Source organism: Meriones unguiculatus, chromosome 17 (assembly GCF_030254825.1).
Source record: "Meriones unguiculatus strain TT.TT164.6M chromosome 17, Bangor_MerUng_6.1, whole genome shotgun sequence".
Lineage (NCBI taxonomy): Eukaryota > Metazoa > Chordata > Mammalia > Rodentia > Muridae > Meriones > Meriones unguiculatus.
In genome coordinates this window covers 34,844,442-34,862,412 of record NC_083364.1, presented here as the reverse complement: position 1 = coordinate 34,862,412, position 17,971 = coordinate 34,844,442, and the positions used below count along the sequence as shown (strand labels likewise).

Genomic DNA, 17,971 nt, shown 5'->3' with positions numbered 1-17,971 from the left:
GACCAGCAGGCACTCTACAGTAGTTTAGTAACTCAGTGCCACTCATGGATCCACTGTTGGAGTTTTTGTCAGTGGCATACCTAAGCCACAATATTAAACTTTCCTTAATTTAAAGGAACAAGGCATGGTAAGCTACAGTTTGGGGAGAAGACGTTTTGTTAGCACATTATTAATTTCTTAGGGTGAAGTTCCTGAAATGAAAATGCTGGCTTGGTGAGTTGAGGTTCATTCAGTGTATCAGATATCAGGCAGTGAAATTTTGTGTAGAGTGTTTGAGTATTTTCCTAACTTCTTAGGTAAGATCTAAGTCACTTTATTTCATTTGCATGAATTAAGGGACTACGTTACGTGTCTGAAAAAGGATTAGTTAGAAAAAAATTTTAGAGTTAAGTGTCAGAGGAAAAGACCACATGCTTGATGGTATGGGTGAGGACTGAAAAACACAAGTTGCAGAATTATGTTATTTAGAGACTCAGTATCAGAGTTTTGGGGTAGTATTTATAAACACCCCAGAAAAATTACAGTTACTAAATTTTTTATGCCTATTGGATATTTACACTTAACTAAGTTTAATGTCTCTGGGATTTCCTTTAGTCAGTGTCAGGCACTCTAATGTATTGTCTTTCATCTCTGTGATGGTGGCTTCATTTTGTATCTGGGCATAATTGTTTTCAGAGGAGCCTGGTAACCTCTGGGCGTGTACTAGTTTGCAGTGACAGAGCTGGCCTGTACTTCCCGTCCCATGTCTCCTAACCTTGGAGGTTTTGGAAAACACAACTCAGAGCCTGAATGACTCAGCTGGGTTTGAGTTGTGCTTGGGAAACCCAGTGGTTTGGGCCGCCACAAATCCCTGCATAGCGTGGTGTGGTGGGGATCAGATGACTCCCAGCCGCGGTCACTCTGCCATTTGGAGTCCCCCTGCCCATGGCGTACTGAACCTGTCGTGCCTGTTTCAGAGTGTGGTTGCTTTTCCGAAGTGTGCCCCAGTGGCAAAGGACAGAGTTGGGAAAGATTGCAATGGCGAGGCAGGTGAGCGCGTCCCACGGGGAAAGGATAGTGCGTATTTTAGGCGGATTTATCCCTCCATTTTCACCTCTACCTCGTTCTAGCAGGCAGACCAGTTTACCTCGGAACTCTTGTCCTGTCACTAAGTCTGGCAGATGTGAAGTTAAGGAATTTTTGTCTGTCTGGCCTTGTCTGACCGACGAGGATTAAAATGGCCACAGGCTAGTGCTTAAGTCACTTCAGTATGCCCCAGTTAAAAATTTTCAAAACTTTCTGAGACACATCAGGCTCCCCGTTCAGTTAAGCAATATTGATGCTCCTCAGGGGCTCTCTGCAGGGACTAAGATGCTTTGGGCAGTGAAGTCCCTCTGCTGGCCCTGCAGTTTCTGGGTTATCCCATAGGAGTGAAGTGGGATGGGGAAGCCACTTTCATTTGGGGTGTTATAAGCGTCTGCATGAAACAGGAAGGGACTTTCTGGTTTAAATGTTTTGGCTCTAGCTAGTTCCTTGAAGCCGGAGAAGCTTGAAAAACAAAACAAAACAAAACGTGAAGAGAGAAAAGAGAAAAGTTAGCCTTTTTGAGTTCAGCATTTATATATATATATAAACATATATATATAAACATATATATATATATATATATCTACATCCTACACTGGGGCGTTTGTTATTGCAAGATCCAATTTCCCTCCCGCTTAGCCCTTGGAGCCAAGCGTAGCTGGCCAATCTTGCCCAGGCTGTGGCGTCAGCCCGCCCCTTCTCACGCCTGGCAGCCAAAATACAAACCGGCCATCTGGAGTCTAACCCCCTCGGAACCTAGGACCTAGCGGTGCGGGGCCCGCGGTAGCCCCGCCTTTCAGGCACCCACGCTCACGATTGGCTCCCGGCGGCGCGGCCCCGCCCCCGCCATGGCGGCCGCCGGCTACCGGGCTGGGGTCCCTGGGATGCTGGTCTGAGTGGGCCCGGCTGCTGGGCCGCCGGCTCCGGCGCATGGGCCTCCTCCGAGGCGGGGCCGCGTGCGCTCGGGCCATGGCGCGCCTGGGCGCCGTGCGCTCACACTACTGCGCGCTGCTGCTGGCCGCGGCGCTGGCGGTGTGCGCCTTCTACTACCTAGGCTCGGGCCGGGAGACCTTCTCCAGCGCCACCAAGAGGCTGAAGGAGGCCCGCGCCGGGGCCGCCGCGCCCACGCCGCCCGCGCTCGAGCTGGCCCGGGGCTCGGCGGCGCCGGCGTCGGGCCCCAAGGCCAAGGGCCTGGAGGGCGGCGTGGCGGCGCCGGTGGACTACCACCTGCTGATGATGTTCACCAAGGCGGAGCACAACGCGGCGCTGCAGGCCAAGGCCCGAGTGGCGCTGCGCTCGCTGCTGCGCCTCGCCAAGTTCGAGGCGCATGAGGTGCTCAATCTCCACTTCGTGAGCGAGGAGGCCAGCCGCGAGGTGGCCAAGGCCCTGCTGCGGGAGCTCCTGCCGCCCGCCGCCGGCTTCAAGTGCAAGGTGAGCGGTGGGTGGCCCGTGGCTGCGCTCTGAGCAGTCGTTGGCAGCTCCAGTGAGCGCTGTCCGGTCCCTGTGCCAATAGCATTTCTAATTTCCTGCGTCCTGTCCTGCACAGGCATGCCCGGCATGCTGGAGGTCTGGTCTGGGGGCGTGTCCTAGAGTCAGGCTAGCAGATATGGTTCTGCAGGGTTAACTAGTCCCTCTCCCGCTTCATTCACCAGCTTCCTGGTTTCGCTAGCTTCGCAGAGTTCGTATGAAGTGCCTCCACAGTCCACTCTCCTAATATTTCTTTGATGAAGGCAACAATCGTCCTAATTCTGAGCCAAGTCTTTTGGACAGGGTCTTGGGGCGGAATTTCTCAGTAGTTTTTCAGGGCATTGCAGTCATTCTGATTCTCGGTGGAAACCGTCTCGTGTCCTCTCTGTGTCCTTTACCCCCCTCCACCCCCCTTGCCCTTAAGACGTGCGCCAGTTAGGTAAGCCGCAGGTTCCTCCGCAAGAGGAAGAGAAGGCGCTAAGAGATACAGCTATGACCCGACCAGCCAGCCTGCCTTATAGGCAGCCTCCACCTTCCATCTTCTATACGTCCAGGATTGGGTTCTTGACCTAGTGTGCTCATTATCCTCATCAACTTACTTGTCCTGTTTTGGCCCAGTTGGTTGTACAGAGGGGGTCCAGAGAACGATTACTGGGTAAGAGGCATCGGTGGTCTTAAAGGAGGGAACCGGATGTTTGTAGAAGGGCAGTGAGGCAAAGAGCAGCATTCTCTGTGTCTGTGCCTAGCTTGGTGACAATCGGCAGCTGCTTCCCAGGGTCCAAGGCAGTTTTGTCCTGATTGGTGAGGCTCTGTTGTGAGCTTTGCTAGGCATGTGGCTATATCCCCCCCACCCCCACCCCGTCTTGTTATCCAAACCAGACCAGTCTAGCCTTGAACTTAGTCTTCCTGCCTTTGTCTCCTGAGTGCTGGATTACAGGTGTGGGTAGCCCTGGCTGGTCACTTTATGTCCTAACTGCATTGATTTTTTTTTTTTTTTTTTTTTTTTAAAGATCACTCTGTAGTCTAAACTGACTTGTGGAGCTCACTGTGTCGCTCAGGCTGGCCTCACTCTTGTTCCACTACTCCTGAGTGCTCCATTATTTGGGTGTCACCACACCTGGCTTCCTAACTATACTGAAGATGTCCTTACATAAGCTATCTTCTCTGCCCAGAGTGTCACTTGCTTCTCTCTTCCAGAACCTTCCAAGCCCAAGCTTTCCATTCCTGCTTCTCCTCACAGCATCAAAGATGTTTTCTGCTTGGGACAGATAAGTCTATCAGGACAAACTGCTATGGTCAGGAAGAGGCACCTGGACTAGAATTTCATCCTGTGGGAGGCTTAGGAGCACCTGGCTGGAGGGCCCTCATTTCCCACTTTGACCAGGGGTTTTGTTCCAGAGCCTATCCTGCTTTATCTATCTGAAATCTCAAGGTAACTCGGCCTGTTCCTGTTTGCTCCCCAGGATCTTAACATTGGAGAAACTTTGTTATTTCAGGGAGAAGGCCATAGGGCCAGTCTAGGCAGACCTTGATTTCACCTCGTCACCTTGAAGACCAGCATTATAGCCCCCTGCTGGGGTAGCAGCATTTCCAGATCTGTTTCTTCCCTTCATCCTCAGCCCTGCTAAGGACACACATGTCCTGCCTTCCTGCCTATGTGCCTAAGCTCATGTCAGTCCAAGTGTGGGGGTACTTTCTCCATCCCAAGTGTTGTCCCTCTGCCAGGGCCATCAGCTCCTTGGAGGAGTGCAAGGAGCCCATAGCCCATCTTTTTCCTGTTGGTACTTTCCTGCTGTTATGCTTTGTCATGTCATATCACCTGCCATGGGGTTGGCCTGGAGATCAGGCTCCTGTGTTGGAGTATGTGTTTCCTGCTCCGAGGGGCCCATCTCTGACAGCTGTAAGCCATCACAGAAAGCTTGGAGACAGCTGCAGATTACCTGAAGGGACGGTCACCTTTTCCTGTGGAAGCTTTGGGTGTGTTCTAACTCATAACCCAGTGAAAGGCTGACTGGCCCTTTCACAGCGCTCACCTAAGACCATCAGGAAACACAGATATTTACGTTAGGATTCATAACAGTAGCAGCATGACAGGTATGACATAGCAATGAAAATAATTTTATGGTTGGGGGGGTCACCACATGAGAAACTGTATTAAAGGGTCGCAGCACTGGGAAGGTTGTGAACCACTGATCTAACCAGATAACAGCAGGCAGGTTTATTGATCTTGGAGTCCCATTGCTCACAGATTTGTATTTTGTGACTCTGTTTCTGTTCCCATTTTGTGCCCCCCTTTCCCCCAGAAGACTACTGCAGGGAACAGTACCACCAGAGGTGTCAACGGGGACACTGTAGGTGCTTTTGAGGGCTGATCGCTGTGCTCATTTTATGAAGAAGCCAGCAGAGGAGGACCACATTTTAAAGCTAGATCCAAAACCAAAGCCACAGAAACACTGGGCTGAACACAGAGCAACACAGACTTGCCAGTTCAAGCTTCAGCAGCCATCCTGGACCATGAAGAGAAGGGCCCTGGGGAGCATGAGATAGTGATTTAGAAAGAACCTCATGGCTGCGTGGGGCTCTCCTGCCAGCCAGAAATGCCTCCCTCCAGACTATTTAACTGAGAAACCAGCCCAAGTGTGTGTAAGCCAGCTTCTTGTCAGACTATCCTGGTACACCCTGTTGAATCTGATACTGCAAGGAAAGCTGATAGAAGGGCTGAATCTTAGCTAAGCATGAGAGTCCATGTTGATTTTCTTGTGTGGGGCATGGCTTTTGCCAGCTGGTAGTGGCACGGAGAGGGATGTGGTCTAGGGCTCAGAGTATATAAATTGAGAGCCCAGAAAGAGAAGGTGTGGCGGGCGGTGTTGGTGTGTGGTGTGTAGCAGTTTGGAGAGACCAGAGAGACAGATGGTGTGGCGATTTGGAGCAGACGGACGGAGAGAAATGTTTTGGGTTGCAGTGGATTGAGGGAGACTTCTGCCTGTGACTGTTGTTGGTGTAGATTAGAGCCCTAAAAGCACCCACTGATCCTAAACAACCGGGAGAAGTAAAAGGGCCCTCTCTTCCCACTAACCTTCGCTCACATAGGGTTGGGAGGTTGATGCCTAAACACCCCAAATAAAAATGGAACTTAAAAATGAGCACTTCCAGCCACTAACCTCCCTGCATGGATGGGCAGGCAGAAGGAGGCAGGGCCAGGGCAAGTGTGCCTTCCAGGCATGCGTGAGCTAAGTCTCTGCTCTTCTCTGCAGTAGGAGTTGGTGAGTGATGGAAAAAGGGGATGTGAGGTGGGGAGCATGAGGTCCTGTGATGCTGTCTGGAGCATTGTTCTCCGACACCCTTATGGCCTCAGCCCAGTTCCTGGTGTATTCCAGCCTCCTGCTAAGTGGACCAAATCCAAGACATCCTGAAGGGATTGCAGTGATTTCTCTCCAGAACTCAGCCTGTCCTTGGCAGGTGTGAAGTCACCAGGAATGACCAGGGTGACGTGTTTGGGTGGTGATGTACTCCTGGAGCTGCTTTTATTGTAAGAGCAGAGCTGAGTGACTCAGCCTAAGGGATGGAGCACTTGGCCTAGGCAGGATCCCAGCTTCAGTCCCCAGCACTAAAAACTAGTGAAACTCCCTCAAACATGCGTGGCTTGAAAACAGCTCCTGCTTGGGCTTTGAGAGAAGCCTGAGTTGATCCTGAATTTGACAGTCTCACTGATGAAACTTATGTCAGACAGGTGACAGTGGGGCTGCAGCTGCTCCCCAGGCTTGTCAGAGCAGCAGGCCCCTGACATCTGAGTGAAGCTTTTGACTGTAATGACAGTCTGGGAAGCAAGTGGTCAGAGAAATGTGCTCTGAGAGGAGCTGGCATTCAGAGAACTGTGCTCAGATGATTAGTGGGGACACTCTTAATTTGTAACATACTTGTGAAAGTACCCAGGGTAGTATGAGTCCAAGATGTGTATCTCGAGGTAGATTTTATAATCATGGAGCTGTAGGGAGTAATTTTGTATAGTGTTGTCTTGTGCATAATGGTTAACATTGATTGCCAACTTGGGGTTTAGAATCACCATGGAAACACTCATCTGGGTATGTCTCTGAGAGCATTTCCAGGAAGGTTTAACTGTGCCGGTAAGTCCCACCCTGAATGTGGCTGCACCATGTCATGAGCTGTGGGGAATGAGCTGAGCAGCAGCATCCGTCCCTCTCTGCCTCCTGCCTGCAGTTGTGATGACTGGATGTCTCACACACCTGCCCTCATGCATTCCCTGCCATGACGCCCTGGACTCTCAAACTGTGAGCCAGAATAAACCCTCCCTCCCTTAAGTTGGTTTTGTCAAGTATTATGATAGCAACACATAAAATGATACATAGTGCAATAAACTATGTGACTGTCAAGTTGTGCTGAAATCCTAATGCTCATACAGATGTTTCCTCACAACTTCCTTAGTGATATCTGCCGTTTTGTGAAAGGAGACCCTACGCGCGCGCGCACACACACACACACACACACACACACACACACACGGCCACTCATGAGCTTTTGAAGCTTAAAAGCCCATCCCTAGCAACAAATTTTCTTTGTCGAGGCTAAACTTCCAACAGGGCCTCCATATATGGACTTGGTGGTAGGGCTGGGGTGGGGTGGTAGACTGGTGGTGGTGGCCTTCACTTAGCGTAACTTTTTAAAAACTTTTTATTGATTCTTTGTGAATTTCACATCATGCACTCCAGTCCCACTCATCTCTCCATCCCTCCACATCCTCCCTCTACTACTGCAACTTCTCCCAAAAAGAAAACAAACAAAAAACCAATCGATCTTGCTGCAGTGTGTTACACAGTATAACCTTTTGCCCAAAAAGCTTTTCTCACAAATGTTCATTGCAGTGAGTGATTGGTCTGGTTTGAGGCCTCTGACTTTTGCTACACTGTCAATACTGGTTCCTCCCTGGGACTCCTCTGAGATACCATCTTGTTGCCCTGTGTTGTGGAGATCACACAGCTTTGGATCTGGAAGACCAGCCCCTGCACATGGGGTAGATGTTGGGATGGGCCAACTCAGAGCCTCGGATCTGGGCTTGGGTCGCCAGCCCTCCATGCTCACACCGTGTGGACCAGCTCTCCAGCACTGCCCAGGTGAGGGGCAGGGCCATCTCTCTTCCTTTCACTCCTTTAGAGGGGCAACTCTACTGTGTTGCCCAGGTCAGGGTTGGGGTCAGCTCTGCGTAGGCCTGAGACATCAACATAGCAACAGGAACAGCCCAGACCAGGGATGTCTGCATGGTCTTTGGTGTAATGTGGGCCACAGGCATTAACTGATTGCAGGTCACTCTCATCAGGCTGTTCCTCAGTACAGCTGAGTCTCCAGCTCTGCCTCTCTTCATTGTACTCACACTGTTCTGCTCCTCTTTCTCTTCCATCACTCCACCACTTGCTCATCTTAATGGTGCCTGGGGCCTCTGGGTGTCTTCTGTGTGGTGCTGGATGAGAAGGATGAGCATAACATCTTAGGGTCCAAATTGTAACACACCAGTATTTTGTTCGTTTTTATATTTGGATAATATTCCATGGTATGATTAGTCTGCATTACACAGTTATCAGTTGACAAATTATTTTGGTTTCCACTTTGGGGCTGTTATGAGTAAGTTTTCTGTGAACACTTGCTTCTAAGTTTGCGGGTGGACATGCTTTTAGCTCTCTTGGATATAACCTCGGAGTAGAATGCCAGATCTTCAAAACTGCCAGGTTGTGTTGGCCATTGATCTCTGTTACAGGCAGTGGGACGTTCTAGTTCTCTCTGTGCTCACCCCCACATGTGTGTGTTTGGGTCCCAGTCTTTTGGTGGGTTTGCTTTGGTTCTGACTTGCATTTTCTTAGTGACTGTTGACTCACTATGAGATGATCATGTGCTGATAAGGGCAGTTGTATAAATGTATTTGGCAGTGTTACACACTCACTGAACTAGTTAGTTTTTCCGTTGGCAGGGAGAAGAAGAATGGTGGGGGGGCAGAGCTTTAGTTTGGCTCATGGTTACAGGGATTTCAGGCCTTATTGCTGTAGGCCTATGGAGAGGTGGAACTTTATGGTGTGCAGGTGTGGTGTGTGGTAGTTGGGAAGGAGGAGGGGGAGTCCAGGGAAGGGAGAGGAAGAAGAGAGAGAGACAGAAACAGTGAAAGACATAGCAGAGAGAGGAAACCTCTCAAGGGCAGGTCCCCAGGCACCTACTTCCAGCTAGGCCCCACCTCCTCATTTCCTGTACTTACCAATAGTACCATCAATTTATGGATTATCCCATTGGTGAGGTCATAGCCCTGACACTTCCCTGAAACCATGCCACTTCTCAGTGGTCCATTGTAGGGGGATATTTCTTTCCCCCTCGTTTTCTTCACCTTCCTCCTTCTCTTCCCACTGCTCCTTTTACTTTTTCCTTTCTCATGTAGACCAGACTGCCCTCAAACCTGCTACGTAGTCAGGATGGCCTTGAACTGATTCTTTTGTCTTTACTACTTGGGTATGGAATTATGAGACATGTATGTCCTCCCAACCCCAGCTCTTAGAGGAAGCATGTCATATCTAAACCCTAACATTCCATTCCTAGCCTCCAAACACTCCTGGGTTCATACTGCTAAATGAATGCATTTGGTCCCTTACCAAGAGCTCCATAGGCTCAGCAGTTGCATTGTTGCTAAGGAAAAAAGGGGGGATGGGTGGGTCAAAGTCCCCTCTGATGTTCAAGACAGACTTAGCTAGGAGCCCCTGTAAAGTTAAAAAGCAAGTTATATACTTCCAAAATATGATGGAGTTGGGCAAACGTTCGCATTCGGAAAGGAGAGACAGGTGGGGTGGGGAGGGGCGTGGAGAGGAGGGATGAGACCACAGTGAACCTCATGCCTGCAGGGTGACACTTAATCCCAGGCCCATCACAGGCTGAAGTGAGCGCCCACATGCCCGGGAAGCCCTTTCCTCAGAACCCTCCAGGCCACATGACCCCTCTCCTAGCCTGGCTGTGCTTGCTACCTATGGCTTTTCCTGGCAGATGGTCTATATTTTTGGGCCTCTGACTTCTGGAGCAGCAGTTCTCAACCAGTGGGTTGGAATCTGTTTGGGGGTTGGATATCAGATTTCCTGAATATCGGATATTTACATTATGAGTCATAACAGCAGCAAAATTACAGTTGTGAAGTAGCAACAAAATTTTATGGTTGGGTCACCACAACATGAACTATATTAAAGGGTCTCTCAGGATTAGGATTGTTGAGAACCACTGTCCTAGAGTCTCCATTGGAGCATACAGTTTCATGTGAGAGCTGAAATGCTAGCCCAGAGTAGATGAGGGATCTACCTTATCTACTTTGCAGAGGCTGCTTGCTTCCAAATTCATACTTGCACATTTTGTGTGTACACAAAACCAGTGTCACACAGAGCATGCCAGCATCTGTCTGCATCTGGAGCAGTCGCTGTCCCTCTTGAGACACAGCTGCCGAGGCTTCTGAGAATCTGGGTGACTGAACGTGGGGAAACACTTCAGCACACAATCCTTTGTGAGACCTTTGAGCCCAGTGGATAGGGGCTGGCCGTGATATGCCCACAAGCAAGCTTTCCTATCATCCTGGTGCAGAGTACTTAATTAGCTTTTTTAAAAACACAATTTAAAGCCAGGTGGTGATGGCACCTACCTTTAATCCTAGCACTGGGGAGGCAGAAGCACGTGGATCTCTGAGAGTTCGAGTCCAGGACAGCCAGGACTAACAGTGAGACTCTGTATGGAAAAACCAACAACAAAAAATCCCAACCAAACAAAAAACACAGTTTAAAAAACTCATTTAATATATGTGGGGGCTGTCGGTCTGGGTGTGTCAGCAGCCTGTGGGAAAATCAGAGGACAGCTGCTGGAGGTCCATTCTCTTCACCATGTGGATCCCAGGGATCAGACTCAGGTATGAAAACAAGTTTCTATACCTGCTGAACTCTCTTGCTGCTTTTTTTTTCTTTCTTCTTTTTAATGATACCCATCTCTTAAGCTGCTACACCTTTAACCTATTACTAAACTGCAACTTTTTAGAAAGAGCAAGCCTGCTTTTTGCTCCAACGGGTACTATATAATATAGCCAGAACACCCTGCTTTGCTGTTTCATTCACCAGATTAACTATTATGCTATTTTAAAGCTCCCCTTCACTCAAAGTCTCTAGGCATGGATAAAATGTAGGCAAATTCTTTTTCAGTGTACCATGAATGGCCTAAAGGTAAGGGACAGGGCCTCTGACTCATGAGTAAGGCCCCGTCCCTCTCTGAAACCTGCAGACATAACCGGGGGCTTGCTGTCGGCATCTGCTAAGACCACGGACTCACCTGTAAGCTGTGCTCACAAGTTCCCAGGGCTTCTTGCAGACATTCTCAGGTTTCTCCAAACCACTTCCAAAGACCTGTGCAGATGCAGTGGCAACAACCACCTACTTTTCAGTGCCGATTTCCTTCCACCACATTTTGTCACTGTGGCAAAACACACAAGAAAAGCAAAGGTGGCATTTACTCGCTCTCAAATTCAGAGGCTTCAGCTCCACCATTTGGGGTCTGAGGAGAGGTAGAGCATTAGGACAGGAAGGTATGTGTCAAGGCAACAAATACATAAAGTGCAGCCAGAATACCCTGCTTTGATGTTTCATTCACTAGATTATTATGCCATTTTAAAGCTCAGCTTCACTCAGAATCTCTGAGCATGAACAAATATAGGCAGATTCTTTCTAGAGTGTACTGCGAATGGCCTAACGGTAAGGGATAGAGTCTCTAACTCGTGAGTGGGCCCTCGGCTGTGTCTGAAGGGATTAAGATTGAGAGCAAAGGGACACATCCTAGTGACCTACCTCTTATTATGCCCCTGCTGTAGTCCACCACCTCCCTGTTAGGCCACCAGATTGAGTCCATCAAAAGGTTAATCCAATGTTCAGGACTCCTGGGATGTGACCACGCCCTAAAAGCCCTGCCTTGGAACGCTGCTTTGCCATTGAGCATTCAACAAATGAATAATGAATTTCATTTGGTGAATGTCAGGGACATTTCATATCCAAACCATAACAGCCCAAGTGTGTTCCACAAGCACAACACCCTCCCAACTACTTTAACTCTCCTCTCCCTACCTTTAGAACATCTTTGGAAACCTGTATAATTTGAAGAATATGGTTGCTGGACCTCACAATCCTGCTTTTGGCTTCCCTGTATCTTACTCTCTGGAGAGGGAAGGCCTGGGCTGGCATTCCAGCTGCTCGGTGCCTGGGTTAGTGAATGCCTCCCCAGTGTATAATGGGTGGTCCACAACTTTGTCTTCTGCTTCGAGATGTGCTCTGGAAGTCCCCTGTAGGACCAAGGAGTCTACAGTTTTCTTGGGAAAGCTGCCAGGCCTGGAAGTGGAGCTCAGGCACACGTCACAAGCTTCTGGGAAGCCTGAACAGTGGAGGGCCACTGTCTCTAGTTGGCCACTGGAGGGCACTGCGGCACCATGGTGGTGTGCTCCAGGCCTGGCCTTTGAGTCTCCAGTGAGTGCAAGCTTCCATCAGCCCTGCTCCTGGGGCTTTAGAAAGGGAGACTAAAGAAAGGTCGCTAGTGGCTACTGTGAGGGGTTTTTCCCTTCCTGTCCAATGTAAACTGGGTTGATGAGGCTGATTGAATGTGGTTTATGGGGCTCTAGGGCAGCTGGGTCTGGCGCTCTGGTGGAGGGCATACTGATAGAGAGGAAGGTCCAGCTTTCTTTGGTCCTGGCTCTGGGGCTGCCCAGCTGGCCTTTCGGTGCTCCTGGGCATGCCCTTTTCTTGTCACCGGCAACTGGATCCTGCTTCAGATGTAAGAGCTGTGTCTATGGCGACAGATGCTGGGCCTGCCTGGTGCTAGCTCTGGCCGGTTAGTGGCTTAGCAGCAGGAGCTTCTGGTTGTTGGCTGGTAGTGTGCTGGAATCCCCACCTCCTGGGTCCACCCCAATCCTCCTAACTGGTGAAGGAAGGAGGACTCCTGCTGTCCTGCAGGCTGGGGGCTCCTCCCCCACCCTCAGGCCTCCTGCACCCACATTCTGCCTAGACCCCCCAGGACTGAGCTAGCCATCCCAGCTGCTTTCCCCATGCCCGTTCTGTTCGGAACTTCGTCTGTGAGAGTGGAGGACCTATGAGACGGCCAGGCCTTCATCTTCCGCCATCTTCCCAGGCCGCAGACCCTTAACCTAGATGGCTGCACCCCAGGAAGCAGTGCTACCTATTTTGCGTAGCGGAGCCAGGCTATGTCAGCAGGTGCCATGTCGTGCTTGCTGTTAACTTAATGTGTTCTAAATTAAAGTCATTTGTTTCATTTACTGGGGGTGATTACTGTTAAAAAGCCCCAATTAAGCAATCCTCTCCAGTGGAATGAAGTGCTGCCGAGTCTGGCTTCTATTACCCTGTCCAGGGAGGCCTCAGGCTGTGGAGGGGAGGGAGGTGCTCTCATCTGTCCCCTCCCTCCCTTCTTGGTCTTCTCTGGTCCTGTAGCTGGGGAACACTTTCTCCCATACGGGCTCACTGTCCTTCCTGCCTCTAAGAGTTATCCTGGGTCCTCCAGGGAAATACCTCAGGGCAAGAATGTGTAGCTTGCCGCCTAGGACCTGGGTTCATGTCCAGCCTGTGACATTTGGGAGCCGCTGCCCTGGGTGTAATACTTCGATGCTGACTCCCTCTCCCTCAGGATCCCTGCTTCTCCACAGTTCTCTAAACTCCAGTGTTCCTTCTGCTGTTCTTGTTCTGCTTCCTACCCCCACTCCCAGAGCATTGCTGGCTTGTCCTGGAGCAGGAACTTGGTGCGTCACTGGATACTCTGTTTTAGCTATACCTTGTATAAGCAATAGTGAGGCCCATGATGAGATCAGATAAATGGGGGGCAGGGAGAACATAGATTGTATCCATGCTGTAGACATGTGTCTTCACTGCTGGAAGGAAGAGCTCTAATGTTCACTGTATCTTCAATTGTTCCTGCTGTATCTGCGAATGTCAATTAACTTCTAGGAGGCTCCATCCACGTTCTTTCAGAGTGACCCAACATAGGTGATGTCCGCTTTACTTCTTCTCAATGTCCTGGGCTGTTTTCTCATTCTGATTGCACAATCTAGTTATTCATGACATGTTGGAGGATTGGTTAAGCTGTCGGTGCCACCAGGAAGTGTGGCACTCCCCACACATACCACACACTTGCAGGCATGCTCATATTCCTAGCTCCTGACTACCTCAGGTGGCCTTAGACTTCACACTCTGTGGCTCTCTCTGGACCGGATGCATGAGACAAGGTGCCAGATTGTTATGGCAGTCTGGTGTTTATGTGTGCATGTGCGTGCGTGCGTGCGTGCGTGCGTGCGTGCGTGCGTGCGTGCGTGTGTGTGGCGCGCATGTGCAAGAGAGCGCTTGCAGGTGGGTGTGGGGGTATGGGGCGGGGTGGAGGGTAGGGGTTGCTATGAGACCTGCCCGAATGGTCAGCCTCTGGGCTCCTGGCCAAGGTGCAGTTCTAGAAGGGATTCACTGGGACACCTGCACAGGATCAGGCATAGTGCTAATTTGGCTTGGGTGTCCCAGGCCACCTGTTGTCTGAGGGACCAGAAGACAAGGCAGGGGGTTCTTGGAGTGCCTGGGACTTCCTGTGAGGATGCAGCACCTGCCTGAGGGAGCAGGGGCCTTTGAGGATGCCATTCATGGTAAGTCAGCAGGAAGGGACATGTTCCCTGTGCCTGGCAGAGGGGAGCAGATAGGAATAGGGCAGCCTCGGCTGGCAGATCACCCATTAGGAGGGTGCTGGAACAGGGAGAGGGAGCTGCAGACTGCTCGAGTGTGCCTGGCTTGCATGCAGGTCTGCCTACTTCTGGAGTGATCCCTTTACACCCCTGGTGCTTGGCTCAGGGGCTTCTCCTGGAAACTGTCCATCCCTTTGCTCTCTCTAGTCCTATATTCCCCAAGATGTGCTTTTTTATTGTGTTATTAGTGTGGGGTCCCATCTACCTCTGACACCCCCCATCCACCCCTTCCTAGCCCCTGTGTGCTGACTCTGGTCTCTGCCAGCAGCTAGAGTGCAGGGCTGGATCTGCTGTCTGTCTCCATGGAGAATGTGAAGACAGACGGGGTGCAGCCTGAGACTCAGTGCAGGCGAAATGGGCTGCAGGCAGGTGGGCAGTGAGGATGAGCGGTGGCCCGGGGCTTCGAGGAGTGCAGGAGCTACAGGATGAGAGGGGACTGCTGGGTGGTACACCCCAGATGTTCCAGGAGCACTATTCTTAGGCATGTGGGATCATGCTATTCAGAACGGGCTCCCAGGTGACAGCAGCTGTCCGATAGAGGTTCCCCACCTGAGACCAGCCAGGAAGGCCACGGTGTTTTAGAGACTTTTTTTTCTAGGGTTTTGCTACCCTTCTGTCTTCTGTCTTTGTGAAAAAATCCTGATGCTGTTTGGAGGGTCTCCAGCTGTTTCTCTTACTATAGGGGCCTAGGGAGATTTGTGATCTGCCCAGAGCTCCTGCTGGCATCCTGACTTCAGGTCTCTTCGGCTTTCATGAATGGGCTTACCGTTCATGCACTAGTGTCTCACCTGTAGGGGATGCATTAGTTACTTTTCCATTGCAGTACCAATCTGTCTTTTACATTACAGTAACAAATTAGCAGATATTCAGTCTATAAAGAGAAGTTTGTTTGTTTGTACTGGAATTGAAGCTAGGGCCATTTGCATATTAGGCATGCGTTCCTGTTCCTCTTCCATCAAGCTATTCTTAGTCCACCGAGGATTATTTTAGATAGCAGGTTTAACCTTTCAGTCTAAAATCGAGCAAAACCTTTTTTTTTTTTTAATAGGTCTTATGTAGGGTGTCAGATGGCACCAGCAGGGAACACACAGTTCACTTGGTTGGGCATTGAAAGAAAGGAAGAAGAAAGGACAGGTCTCCCAGTGTTCCCTTCAAGGGCACACCTCCAATTCCTTAAGAACTCCCATTGTGGACTAGGAGATGGCTCATTGGGTAAATGTTTGCTGGGCAAGCATGAAGGCCTATTCCACATCCCCAGCACTCACATAAAAACCAAGCTGTGGTGGACCTTGTCTTTAACCCTCATGCTGGGAGGCAGAGACAGGAGTTCCCCTCCGGCTTGCCAGTGACGGGCACACCAGCCAGGCTGGCTGAGGAGAGGAACTTCAGGTCTGATCTGGCCTCTGCTAGTGTACACTGTCTCCACACACAGAACTCTCACTGAGTCTCAGCTCTTCAAAGTGCTATCATTTTCCTGTAGGGTCACAGGCTGATCAGAAAGTTCTTCATGTGGGCCTCTGGGAGTCCTTCATGCAGATGGTGGCAGAAGGATGGGGACTTTCCAGCCCTGAGTCACATGTGCAGTTCTCTTACTGGGTCTAAATGGGTACCAGGAAGTTGCAAGCACGTGTTGCAGAATTTGTTCTGAACAGAGACTAGGAGAAGAGGGGAAGAGGCCATTGTTCAACTCTTCCTGAGGTAGTTCCTGGAATGACCTGCAGTGAGTCTTCTTTGCTGGGAGATTTTGGTTCATTTCCTGGCCTCACTCCTGAGATGAGGGGCACAGAATCTCCCCAGCTCTCTCTGATGCTTATCATCACTGCAAGGATCACAGCAGTTGTCATGGCTGAATGCGCTCCTGGGGAGCAGTCATCATGCTGGAGTCTACTTTGGTTTTGCCCTTGGTCCCCAGAATGCCTGTCCTGGTGTAGAGGTGTCCTTTCTTCAAAAGAAGTTGCACAGTTGCCCTTGGCAGATAGATGGCTTGCTCAGAGCCAGATGGCAGCAAGCAGCTGAGCTGGGTTGGACTCTGACCTTCTGACATTTGAGCACTGGGTCCTTTCTTAATGACTCTTGGTTTGGGGGGGGTGTTCCTTCTTATCCTTCTGAAGTAGGGAATGCTCTGTGAGATCTGGGGCCCCAGGGGAATGGTGGCAGAAACAGCTGAGAGCTCACATCTTGGTCAGCAATTAGGAGGTGGGGGTTGGAGGTTGCGTTGGGAATCATGTTGGTCTTTTGAATGGTCAAAGCATGTTCCCAGTGGTGTACTCCTTCAAAAAAGCTACCCCTCCTAATTCTTCCCAAACAGTTCCACCAGCTGGGGACCAAGCATTCAAATGTGAGCCAGAGGGGGCCATTGTTGTTCAAATCACAGTAATCACTAGCTGGACAAGGGAGTCTGGGACTCCATGGATTTCCTGCCTCCCTTGCCCTCTTCCCCTTGGTTTGTTCCCAGAGCCAGTTCCGGATGGTACTTTTCTGTACTTGTTCCTGGTGGGATGTATTTGTTTAACCTCACGCACCTGTGGTCATTCTGCAGTCACTTGTGTTCTGTGTTCATTGTGACTTGTGGCAGCCTGTAGATTGAAACTTCCGGGCCTGCCTCAAGTGTAGGCTCAGCCATTCTGCCCTCTTCCCACTCTGAGCTCTACTACCTTTTGCCTGGCCCTGGGCCTCTGTGGGGCCTGAGCTGGGGAGTGGGGTCAGGGAGAGCTATGTGGAACAGGAATCCACTGCTACCTCTTGCCTGGTTTGGCATATCAGCTGCAATCGGTCATGCCTGTTTCAAGTCTCTGGGCCTGGTGAGCTGATCCACATGACACCCAGAAGCTGTTCTAGATGCTTCCTTCTCTGATGGTTCCGTTGTCAGTTTAAGACAATCTGGAAGTACCTGGGCAGGGAGCCTTGGTGAGGCTTGTCTAATGGGACTGGCCTGTGGGCGTGACTGTGGGGTAGTCCTGATTACATTAGCTGACATGGGAAGCAGCAGCTCACTGTGGGTGGCACTTCTACCTGGCTCTAGTCCTGAACTGTATTAAAATGGAGAAGGTGGGGCTGGACAGACGGCTCAGCAGGTAAGAGTGCTTGTTGCTCTTTCAGAAGACCTGGGTTCAGTCCCCAGCACCCACATCAGTGGCTCACACTCACCTGTAATTCTAGCTCTGACACCCCCTTCTGGCCTCCATGGGCATCTAAGACACAGCATGCATTCACACAGGTACATACAAAATTTAAAAAGAGCTTTAAAAAACCTGAGTAGGAAGCATGAATGCTTCTGTTTCTCTGCTCCAGACTGGATGTGATGTGAATAGCTGTGTGAGGTTCTCATAGTCCTCACTTCCTGCTGTGATGTTCTGTAACCTGGAATTGTGAGCTAAAGCAAACACCTTTCCTCCCTTGAGTTGCAGTCCGGGTGTTTTATCACAGCAACAGACTTGATCTGGTACAGAAATTGGTCTTGAGGAGTGATGAACCTGACCATGTGGCATTAAACCTTGAACCGTTTGGTGCAGGGCGTCGTCGGGAACGGGGGCGGGGGCAGACACACGGTACATTGGGCTAAACAAGCCACTGGAAGCAGAGCTTAAGGAGCCATTCTAGTGGCTGATGAGAGAAACATAGACAGTGGAGGCCCAGCTTATGAGGTTTTGGAGA

The 17,971-nt window shown here is 50.4% G+C and overlaps 1 protein-coding gene across 3 annotated transcripts in view; it reads left to right on the top strand.

Moving 5' to 3' along the window:
* Window positions 1–1,898: 1,898 nt before the first annotated feature.
* Window positions 1,899–17,971, top strand: part of Xxylt1 (xyloside xylosyltransferase 1) — a 172,272-nt gene continuing 156,199 nt past the window's right edge. For all 3 annotated transcript variants that reach the window (XM_060370188.1, XM_021651229.2, XM_021651230.2), the window contains exon 1: window positions 1,899–2,496. In XM_060370188.1, coding sequence (XP_060226171.1) covers window positions 1,996–2,496 — 501 coding nt within the window. In that variant the 5' untranslated portion in view covers window positions 1,899–1,995. The remainder of the gene's footprint in view (window positions 2,497–17,971) is intronic.